Source organism: Boleophthalmus pectinirostris, unplaced genomic scaffold (assembly GCF_026225935.1).
Source record: "Boleophthalmus pectinirostris isolate CB_2022bp ecotype Guang Dong unplaced genomic scaffold, ASM2622593v1 HiC_scaffold_18, whole genome shotgun sequence".
NCBI lineage: Eukaryota > Metazoa > Chordata > Actinopteri > Gobiiformes > Gobiidae > Boleophthalmus > Boleophthalmus pectinirostris.
This window is the reverse complement of record NW_026571133.1, coordinates 20,194,165-20,205,746: the sequence shown is the minus strand read 5'-3', so window position 1 is coordinate 20,205,746 and position 11,582 is coordinate 20,194,165. Positions and strand designations below refer to the sequence as shown.

The 11,582-nt window shown below is 37.8% G+C and overlaps 1 protein-coding gene across 1 annotated transcript; it reads left to right on the top strand.

Moving 5' to 3' along the window:
• Positions 1-3,792: 3,792 nt before the first annotated feature.
• pah (phenylalanine hydroxylase) lies at positions 3,793-11,408 on the top strand. Its single transcript, XM_020926188.2, has 13 exons — positions 3,793-3,906; positions 5,017-5,136; positions 6,859-7,042; positions 8,444-8,532; positions 8,941-9,008; positions 9,131-9,327; positions 9,406-9,541; positions 9,624-9,693; positions 9,772-9,828; positions 9,972-10,067; positions 10,390-10,523; positions 10,599-10,714; positions 11,053-11,408. The coding sequence occupies exons 1-13, from the start codon at positions 3,844-3,846 to the stop codon at positions 11,094-11,096; spliced, it is 1,374 nt and encodes a 457-aa protein (XP_020781847.1). The 5' UTR covers positions 3,793-3,843; the 3' UTR covers positions 11,097-11,408.
• Positions 11,409-11,582: the final 174 nt, after the last annotated feature.

Here is an 11,582-nt window from a genome sequence, read left to right as displayed (position 1 = left end):
GATCAGCATAGGAGTGTTTATTCAAACAGATCTACAGTCCATCCACTCTCATTAAAAATATGTTGTCAGAACATCTGTTGGAACAGAGTTCAGAGTATGGAGAAATAAATTAGAGTTATCAGATTTTAAAATGTGTCTTGTTTATGAAATTAAAGGATTCATTTGAGATAAACTGCAACTCCACCAATGCCTCCACCCCATTTCATGTCATTTACGCTGTAGGAATCACAGCATGTAAAATCGTGTTGAGACAATATCCCATCAAAGTCAAAGCTGTCTGGTAACACTTGCTCTAAACACATCACCTTAACAAAAGTATTCTTTTGTTTCTTACATAAAAAAAAACAAGCCTTTACTGCCACCTTGTGGCAGTCTTTCTATGGCATGCACTATGTACATGCATTATGTTGCATAAAGTTAATTAAAGTTAAAGTTAATCATGAGAATATATTTTAGTAAGTGCTCAAAATGTGAGGTGTACAAAACTACCCACAAAAATGTCTCTGCATACCTTTGCTTGAAAGATTACATTGTTAGTTTGTTTTGTTATTTTAATCAGGTAATAAGGAATAAGAATTTAAACATTATAATAATCAATAAATCAAATATAATAACTATAATAATTATTATTATGTAAGCAGTCATTTAGTCATTCCAATTAGATATGCTTCTAGTGCAATTTATCAAATTTGAGTCTAAGTAGGTTTTATTAATGAAAAATATCAAATAAAAAAATAATGATTCATTAATACAAAGGGGAAAAGGTGCTTCTATGTGCCATATTGCCAAGCCCTACCTAAAGCCCCACATGTACATTTGAATCTTAAATCTTACACATATCAATCTTTACCCTCTGTCAAATATCATGTGTGGTCAGTTAGAAAGAATTACTAAAAATGATTAACACATATCTCAAAATCAAAAGAGGGATTTATGTTTCTTTTAAAAATGTCTTTACTTTTTTGGTTTTATGTCCAGTCAGTGACCTAAGAGGGGTTTAAGAGAGCCTTTTAGCGGGTTGAGAGTTAATGAGCAGTATAGTAATACACAATACATATATATGTCTGTGCCTGCAATGTGTACAGGCCTACAAGGGGATTGCCATGTTGTCTATGATAAGCTCTACTTGCTTTAAGATAATTATAGACTAAATGTTTCAAAGCCTACAAACTGACTGTTCCAACTGCCACAGAAACAATGATATGTTGTTGGTGGCATCACATGTGGCCTATTAGGTATGCAACGATATTCAATATATCACATTCTTTGATATAGTTGTCACGATTCAATACACATATTCCCTCGATATGAAAGTGTCCGTCCATGCACGTGTCAGTCCGTGCACACTGTGTTGTCATTTATTTTGGTCCGAAAGGGAAACAGTTAACAGTGGCGCCTGCAGGGGTACACCTTTATGCACTGTGCATACCTTGAATGTCCTTAAGAGGTTACGTGTGGAGGAGCACGATAGTGATTATTGACCAAATTGTTCCTTTTTTTTTTTTTTTTTTTTTAAACTGAGGACAGGACCGTAAACGATTAAAACCTGTTGTTTCCGAGTAAACTACGACGAAGTATAAAGGTAATATAATTTTTTTTTACAAGAATAAAGTCGCGGCCAAAGTAAAGACATAATTATAACCAGATTTAGGGTAATTATATGAAGATTTTGTTTCAAAACGCAAAAGAACAATTTGCCACCATGACCAGAGAGTAGCGCTTATTGGAAAAGCTTAAGTAAAAATCTACATATAAGGGATGCAGAACTATATTGCTGGCCATTTACACATTAAAACTGCTGAATTATTTCCCCAGGATTGACCTCCATATGCCTTTGTTCGTAGCTGAGGACACTGACCATGTCCACAGCCAATTGCAGGTCTATTGGCACAATTTCCACCAAATCCGCACTATGCGTACCTTGAATGTCCTAAGACCTTATTATTGACCAAATTGTTGACTTTTTGTTTACTGAGAGAAGGGCTGTAAAACTATTAAAACCAGTTTTTTTCTGAGTAAACAGCTCCAAAGAGGCTTTCAGCTGAAATATTCTAACAGAGTTTTATCTTTCACTAGTCACTTTAGTCACTTTTTAAATTTTTTATTTTACATTGATAGACCCAGGAATAACATTGACATGACATTATTGCAATGCACACGTGGTGTGACTCGCAATATACACGATCTTTTTCTCAAATTCATGCTGAGGTTCTGTGTACAGTCTGTGTATGTCGCGGCCATTTGATTTTCATTTAAAATGGAAAATATCAGAAAATCAGATCTAAAAAATCTGAAAATCTAAATCAGAAAATTACTGTTTCTCAATCTCAAAACTAAATAGAAAATCAGGAAACAATCCATTATTTGTTTTGAATTTAAAACCAAAATCCGAAAATGAAAATCGAGTCCCTGAAACTGAACAAAGGCAGAGTGATACTGACAGTCCAAGTCTGGTCACAGAAAGTTGATGGCTCAGCAAGGCCGAGGTACGCTCCAGTTTTGAGATTGGGAAACGGGACACACCTGTTTAGCGATTTTGGACTGTATTTATGAACAGAAATTCTAGGCGCAGTCTGGGTTTGCAGGGGGTACAATTTCGGGACCATAGGATCGCATCTCTGCTGTTGGCAGATGATGTTGTCCTGATAGCTTTACTGCACTGGGGCATGTCCTGGCTAGGTTTGTAGCCAAGTGTGAAGTGGTTGGGACGAAGATCAGCTCCTCCAAATCCAATTCATGGTTCTCAGCTGAAAAAATGTGTCTTGCCCTCTCTGGTTGGGAGGGGAGTCTCTGCCTCAAGTGAAGGAGATCAGGAGGACTCGGGGTCTTGTTCATGTGTAAGGGAAGGATGCAGTGATGCAGTTGCTCTATTGAACTGTGGCGGTGAATAAGAAGCTGTGTCGAAAGGCAAAACTCTCGATTTACCGGTCAATCTACGTTCCTACCCTCACCTATGGTCATGAGCTTTAGGTAATAACAAGATTGACAGGATCGCAGATACAAGTGGTTGAAATGAGGTTTCCTCTGTAGAGTGGCTGGGTGCCCCCTTAGTGATAGGGAGAGGAGCTCAGTGACACGGGAGGAGCTCCACCTCTTCCACATCAAGAGGAGTCAGCTGAGGTAGCTTGGGCATCTGTTCCGGATGCCTCCTGGACGTCTCCCTGGGGAGGTGTTATATATTACTATTAAATTTAGTTTCAATTTGTAGGGGGTGCTAATACGCTAAATGTATTTATTTATTTATTCACATCAAGTAGGTTTAGAGCAGGGAGTTAAATAGTTGGTTCAATGTTCACTGAAATGGGCGTTCCTATGTGCAAATAAGAGCCATTCGTATAAATCCAAAATCTAGGCTACGTTGCACTATAAAATGTATCAGAGAGTTAAGAATGTCTGTGAACGCTGTAGCTTTGACCCTGCTCTGAGAAGTACCCCCCTCATGTCGCCCAGATGCAAAACTCACCTCGGGTCTCCAAATTACTTTGCTTAAATCACCCCATACGCGTGCACTGTGCAAGCGTGATTAACATTTTGCTATGCACACCACGTTGCAGGGCAGACAGCGGTGAGCCCCTAGACGCGTGGAGTGACAGACAGCTAATTCCACAGTTAAACCGTTTCTTTGGGTCACTCAAACCATATGATGGACCAGAACCAGATGTACCAAGTAATTCAGTTTCACAACAAGCGTCGTGTGACATACCGATGCATAAGGGGTGTGGTGTCACGTGGTTACGTTACACTGAGAGGTGTTGGGCTATTTAAACAAGAGGTCCATAAGCTACCCAAACTTTACTGAACTCAACCAATCATTAGACTCACTGTTAACCTGAAGCGCACAGGATGGACGCTGCGTACAAAAAGATCAATGGGGACCATGAGCCATTGGAGGAATCAGGGACTAGGGTAAACTTTTTATTTTGATGACTGCAGAATATTATTGCTAAGGTTTGGCTGCTCTTGTTTGCTTTTTTGTTCATGTGTAACTATAGGACCTTTGGAATTGTGAAATAGGACTAAAATATTCCAGACAGAGACAAAAGTAATACTGGTTATTGATCAGGTGAAACATGCTAGTATTAGTGAATATGTCTTCTAATTTATTTTAAACGGACTTTCACCACTTACTTCTGGACATCTTTAAGATTTATATGGCTATTGGATAATTTAAAGGCGTTAAAAGGTTAAAGGTTTGGGACTGGAATTTTGTTAGATCCGATGATGGCTTTGAACCTGATTTCATGCATAGTTTCGGGTGCTTCACTCTAGAGTAAAATTGGAACCGACGACAGTTTCCCTTTTCCTCAAAGGTTCTATATTACGCAAAACTGACTGGTGGGCACTTTTAGCCGTGTTATAGTGCTGCTACCTCCTCAAAAAGTTGTGTTAGTTTCATGTACATATGCTTCAGTAATCCTGCATTATTAGGCTGTCTACACCTGCAAAAGTCGGAATTCTCAGTTTCACCTTGTTATGTCATTAAGTTATAGCTTTAAGGTTAACAGCTCTTTTTAGTCTCAATTGGATGCCTTTACTCTTAAATAAATATAAAAAACTCTCAAGTTATTGCTTTTATTTAAATATATGCTTTGTTATACCTTGTGCACAGTTCAGAATGTCTACAGAAAGTGCCCAATATCTGCTGGTGAACCGAGCAGTAAAGCCTTTTCAATAAGGCTAAAACAATAGCTGTAACTTCAAAGTTAGACCAGGGCTGAAATGATCAAAATTATTCTACTGAAGGTGTATGCAGTTTAAAAACACACACAGTTGAGCCCTTTCTGCATTACCACTTAATGACATCACAAGATGAAACAAGGCATTTTCAGTTTAAGAGAAGAACACCACCTAAATATGCAGTTTGTGTTAAACATGTGTACATGAAACAATATACAACTCCAATATCCATATAGCCATCAATAGGTTGTCATGTAAATCATGTAACCTGGTTTAAGTGTGGTTCTTATGTTTCATGTTTCTAATTTGGACTGACTTGAGCTGTGTTTTGTTGTACAGAAAAGAAGAGGGTCCATGTATTTGGAGGAAGAGACCAGTAAGACATCTGAAGTCATCTCCTGCATCTTCTCCCTGAAAGAGGAGGTCGGAGCTTTAGCCAGGGCTCTCAGACTGTTCGAGGTAGCTATTATTTTGTAGTTGATGTTGTTTTTAAGTACAGCACTGTTATTTACGATGTGTCATAATCAGTCATAAAATATACAAGAAATGATTACCTAGCGCATAAATAGACATATGAGGGAAGTAACAAAACTTTCCACTTTTTTAGATAGGAGTGGATAATAACTTTGTTTTTGTCCAAAGGGGTTCATAGCCTTTGCTAACCCTCAACAAACTTTGCTTATCTTGAATGCAAACATAAAATAAAGTTTGATCTGCTCTGCTCACCTGAAACAGAGGTCACATAACAGTATCATCAAAGCCTCTGTTTAGTTTTTCTAAACACATTTGTTATATAAAAAAAAAAATCGAGAATATATATTTTCAAATAATGTTATTCCCATTACACATTGTGGATCAAATCAAAATGAGACATAGCTGCAGGATGTTTTTGGTAAATAATGCATTTTTGGGGTGGTTATGTGGGTGGACTGTCTACAATCAATATCAAGTATGTGCCAAAATTTCCTCTCCAAGCACTGCATAGTAAATATAAACTTTAAACCTATGAACGTCCTCTTCGCTGATCCTCCCCTTCTCCACCCCCTACCCATGTCCTTGTCTGTCCATAAAACAAGGTAAATGACCTCCTCCTCCTCCTCCAAAAAAAAAAAAACTAAAAAAAAAACTAAACAAAAACAACCAAAAAAAAACCCACACACACATACTTTTTCTTTATCAAAACACACACACAGCATAAAAAGAATTGTATTGTAACAGTGTCTGCTTTAATGATATTTCCATCATTTAAATTTGTCATGCTGAATATTATAGACCTGAACAATTTAGTTGTTTCTGGGCCCATGTGACTTTTTGCATGGCATCATGTGAAAACTCAAAGCTCATTGTCTGATTTGGATATGTAGTCTGGGTGACGCCTCCAGTGACGGCTCACGGAGGTACAGAAGTCTTTAGGATTTACCATTAACACCCACTAAAGCACGTGGTATGCACAGATTTTTTGGTCCCTTTAGTAAATAATGGCATGACAGATATTTTTTCTCTTGAATGAAGAAATGCATACCCTAATGCCATTAATCTATTATCTAAATAAATGATTACCTGTCAATAGTGATAAATAATTTATCAACAAAGATGACTTGCAATTACAATGCTATAAGCATTTGTTTATTTTCTATTCTGTGCATACCTGGATGGGTTTCAGGTTGTTTTGTGAGCACACCCCAGGGATGCTGAAGCACATGGTCTTGTAAAAGCTGTGATAAACACAATCTGATCCAGATGGCAGAAAGGAGGAGGTCCCACTCACGCCCTCTTGTTCATTTAGCCTATAGTGAAGAGAGAAGAACATACTCCCTCTTACGCCCTCACCATTACAAAGCATATTTTGGTGTAATTATTGTATAAAACAATGTGTTTGCTAGCACAAGTCACGTGTACGTCATTCTCCCAACAAAAACAGAGACCCCACCTACCATATGTAATATAACAAAGGGGTGGATGCTGGAAATAACCATCACAATATGTATACCCCCTGCATACACACAGCTTTTGTTTGGCTGAGCTGGCACTAGAATGTTCAAGCAGTTCTAGGTCATAATGTGAACAACTGTGTAATGCCCTCCAGTGGTGTACCAAAGGCATTACAAATCACTCTGTTTTGTTGAGTCGACCATTATTTTTGTACGGACACATTTGTATCTAAAAAGTGTTTTGTTGCAGGAGAAGGGAATCAACCTGATGCACATTGAGTCCCGCCCCTCCAGGATGAACAAAGAGCAGTACGAGTTCTTCATCAGTGTGGACCCCTCGTCCTCTCAGGCTCTGGACGAGGCCATAGACAGCCTGCGCACACAAATCAGTGGTCAAGTACATGAGCTATCACGAAACAAGAAGAAAGATACAGGTAAGACTGTACACCTTAGAAAAGATGTGAACTGAAAATACAATAATAAGATCAGGTGGACTGTAAGAATTCCTACACATTTCATGAAATAAAAGAATTACACATATTAACCTACTTGCTGGATGAGAGTTGGTGTGCTGATATGTGATCAATGAAAGGGGTCTGGAGGGCATATTAGGTGGCAGACAATTTTCTATGGCCATAAAAATGAAAATGCCATAAGAAGAAATGCAAATCATTAGAAGATCCCTTTAAACAGTTACAGGATACATATCACACAACTAGACGAAGTGGTGGAGCCCACAGTTACCTCTGATCCTTCATGGGTAAGCCAGTGCCATCAACAAGATGACAATATGCAAAAAACAAAAGAAAAAATCCCAATATGCAATTTAATAAGGATTTAAGGAGTTAGTATTTTTATATACGTTATTAAGAAGTAACTAAAATCATATACTGCTTTTGACAGATTGCACTTCACTGTTATTAGTTAAATTCACCTGTCACTCAGTAGAAAAGTGTCTGAACTGAATCACGGTATGACGGTTTCATCATACTAATTCCACAAATAGCATCATCACAGGGATCACATCATAATTAGATGTTTATCCCCATATTTCCGCAGCACGTAACTGACATCTAGACCTTGTTATTAGTTGTTTCCAGAATTGCACAGAGTTTGCTTCAGAGGCCATCAGGGCTAGAATGAACAAAGCAGCTTTGTGTTTCGGCCACAGACTGACGCTGGGCCAGACAGTAAGCCAAGGTCACAGTGAACAGAGAATGATAGGGCCACCACTTCAGTGTGATCGGGGGGTCAGGGTCAAGTGGATGAGGGGATATTTATGTCCTATTTTGTGGGTCTGTCTGTTTACAGAGGAGCCTGGCACACATTTGTTTGGGCCTGAGGCTGGACCACACGCCATAAATGTAGATTAATGATGTGGCCTCTCAGTTTTGAGCATAATAAGCTTGTATGAAGAAACAGATGACCAAGAAGCACTGTTCTGTTAAATGTCAAAATGCTATTTAACTCACCATGCTATATGCTATAAATGCTATATTTCTCTATAGGAAGGAAAGGATTGCTCTAGTTAAGATCAATATAACGTATGCAAAAATAAGAGGAGAATTCTGTTGTGACATTACTAAAATTTGTAACTCGATTTTGATAATAAAGATTTGCTAGATGATATCACAATGATAGTAATGTAATAAATAATAAATAATGTAATTTTAGACACAAAATGATAGCAGTTTCTTAAACATTATAATGTGGTAGTATTATATTGATCATTCTAAAAGGTTCAGTTTTGTTCTATTTATGTGATTTTGTTCTATCGATACTTCAGATGAGTTTAGTATGTATTGATTTTTCTGAAGATTATTTTTCTTCCATAGTGCCATGGTTCCCCAACGACATCCAGGACCTGGACCGCTTTGCAAACCAGATCCTGAGCTATGGCTCGGAGCTTGATGCGGATCACCCAGTAAGAACTGACTCATTGATGATAATACTCTTTTACTGACGCATCCTGCATGTGTTTGTGTACAGACCCACTCACACATATTATGAAAGGCCATGCTGCAAAGAGGACGCACTCTGCCATCTATTCTAATGGAAACTACCTGGAATCACAAATTGTCATTGCTTTAATTGAGACCCTATAATTATAGATAATTGCTCTCTTTTACCACCATCATTAAAGCAAAATGTATTCAGTACAAACTGAAAAACACCCTACAAAGGCTTAATTTGAATATGCATTTTGCAGACTTCTATTGGAGATGGAGACCATAATGCTGTCAAAGGCCACAGTGCCCAGCACTAGCAAAGGATTTCCACTCAAAAATATGCTTTCCTAACATGGCTTTTCTTTGTGTTTGTGTTTTCCTAGGGCTTCACAGATCCAGTGTACAGAGCTCGCAGAAAAGAGTTTGCAGATATTGCTTACAACTACAGACAGTAATTATGTTTACTCTATATATTATCCATCTATTATTATAATTTATAAGCTTGAACTAATTCACATAAACCCCATAATCTGTTAAAAACTCTTTGAGCTAAAACTTTACTTCATCTCCTAGTGGACAACCTATACCCAGAGTGGACTACACAGAGGAGGAGAAGGCCACATGGGGCACTGTGTTTAAGGAGCTCAAGTCTCTGTACCCGACCCATGCCTGTCGGGAGCACAACCGGGTCTTTCCACTTTTGGAAAAGTATTGTGGCTACAGGCATGACAACATCCCTCAACTGGAGGATGTGTCCCGCTTCCTGCAATGTAAGTTAGCCTTTCAAAAAACAAAACAAAAAAAGTTTTTGCGAAACATATTCCTAATAATGTATCTGTCTTCTGCAGCATGCACGGGGTTCCGGCTTCGTCCTGTAGCAGGATTGTTGTCATCCCGGGACTTTCTGGCAGGTCTTGCCTTCCGAGTTTTCCATTCGACACAATACATTCGTCATGGCTCCAAACCCACATACACCCCAGAACCGTGAGTATTGGGTTAATTAGACTATTCAAAAAAGCAATTTTCATATTTGTTAAAAATTCACTTCTATCACATTGTGTTACAGAGATATCTGTCATGAGCTTCTTGGACATGTTCCTCTGTTTGCTGACCCAGGGTTTGCTCAGTTCTCACAGGTACTCAGTCTCTTTCAAGCCAGTTACAAAAACACAATCCACCCAAACTTATTTTCTTCAATTACTCTTCTATTACAGGAGATTGGACTGGCATCCCTTGGAGCCCCTGATGAGTTCATTGAGAAACTTGCAACTGTAAGTGCTATTATAGATTTGTATGGATTTATTGTTATGTTATGTATTACATTTTTATTAGATACTTTATTTTTTAAAAATGGCAATACTAAACTTTTACTAAATATATAAGAGGTTTCAACTTGCTGTGTGCCTGTTTTCAGGTGTACTGGTTCACTGTGGAGTTTGGGCTGTGCAAGCAAGGATCTGAGATCAAAGCCTTTGGTGCTGGTTTGCTTTCATCATTTGGAGAGCTGCAGGTAAAGAAAATTAATTAATGAATAAATAAAATAAATAATAATACAATTTAAAAAATATATAAGAGAGGTCATCCTATTATACAATGTAGAGTGGGACAGTGGGTTAGTGGTCCACTCAAGTTTATTGTGTCACTGGGGGAAGTCTGACCGACCACAGCAGGGAACTTAACAGGGTGTACAAGATAACTGAGAGGAGAGCCTATGTCAAGAGGATGTGCACTCTATCTATCCACAAAAACACCACCAAGCCTCTGAATCATCCCATACTTCCTGTTATATCAGTGACACAAAAACAACCTTTGTGTAATGTGTTTTGATCTAGTACTGCCTGACGGACAAGCCACAACGGATGCCATTTGAACCGGAAAAGACATGTCTCCAGAAATACCCAATAACAGAGTATCAACCAGTGTACTTCATTGCTGAAAGCTTTGACGATGCCAAGGAGAAAGTCAGGTAATATTACTGTTTTTAAACAGGACAGTTCATGTTTTGTTTTATCAAGTTAAAACTGAATTGATCTTTCTATAGGAGATTTGCAAGCACAATTCCCAGGCCATTCACTGTTCGCTACAATCCATACACCCAGAGTGTGGAAGTACTGGATAACACGCTGCAGCTCAGAAACCTGGCAGAGAGCATCAATGGTAAGGGCTATATCAGAACTCTGTTCAAGGCACAATTAAACCATTAACTCTCAGAGCTGCACTATGTAGCTTTTCTGATAAGGAATTTGCCACCTATTTGTCTACATTGAGATACTACTACATTTCCTGAAATATCACATTGTATCTATTTTGCATTTATTCAGTCACAGGTGTTGCATGTGTGCAGATTCTAAAAAACTGTGTCTGCACAAATGTGTGTGTGTTAACTGCTTGTTTTAAGATAGAAATGTTTTTATTGTCATTCTGTGGAACATGTGGTACACAAGTGTACCTTTGTGTACCATTAAATATTGACATTGTTTACTCTTGTATTTCAGGTGAGCTGAGCAAACTGTGTGAAGCCATGAGAAAATTAGAGTAATTAGTGGATAAATATTACTGAACATTTACTTTGCTGCTGCCTCTTGCTGTTACTGATACAATCAAATACCTTTCTTGTTTTATATATAACCATAACTATATTATTTGCTTCTACCAGTACTACTACTACTACTACTACTACTACTACTAGAACTTGTGTAACACTCTCCTTAAATCATATCAGTATAGTAGATAACAAATGTCTGATGTATGTTTATAACAATATTATAGTCTTTAAGTTACTGATGTTTTTTTTTTTTTTTTAGTTTTTTTTTTTATATATGAAGACTTGTGAAATTACAATTTTCCTCTTTACAAATGTACAATTTCTGATGTCACACGAGCATTTATATCATAGTTCATCTACTTCACTCAATAAAGATTATGCATGTACTGTTTTGTTGTACACTGTCTGTCTTGTTTGTTTCATCTCCAGTGTCATCAAAGGATTTAAACAATGTACATTTGATACAATCAATAATAATTT

Bases quoted from the DNA above. Each gene is read 5' to 3' on its own strand.
- pah (XM_020926188.2), top strand. From the start codon at position 3,844: ATGGACGCTGCGTACAAAAAGATCAATGGGGACCATGAGCCATTGGAG. The intron at 3,907-5,016 runs GTAAACTTTTTA...TTTGTTGTACAG, and splicing joins TGGAGGAATCAGGGACTAGG to AAAAGAAGAGGGTCCATGTA. The intron at 9,009-9,130 runs GTAATTATGTTT...TTCATCTCCTAG, and splicing joins ATTGCTTACAACTACAGACA to TGGACAACCTATACCCAGAG.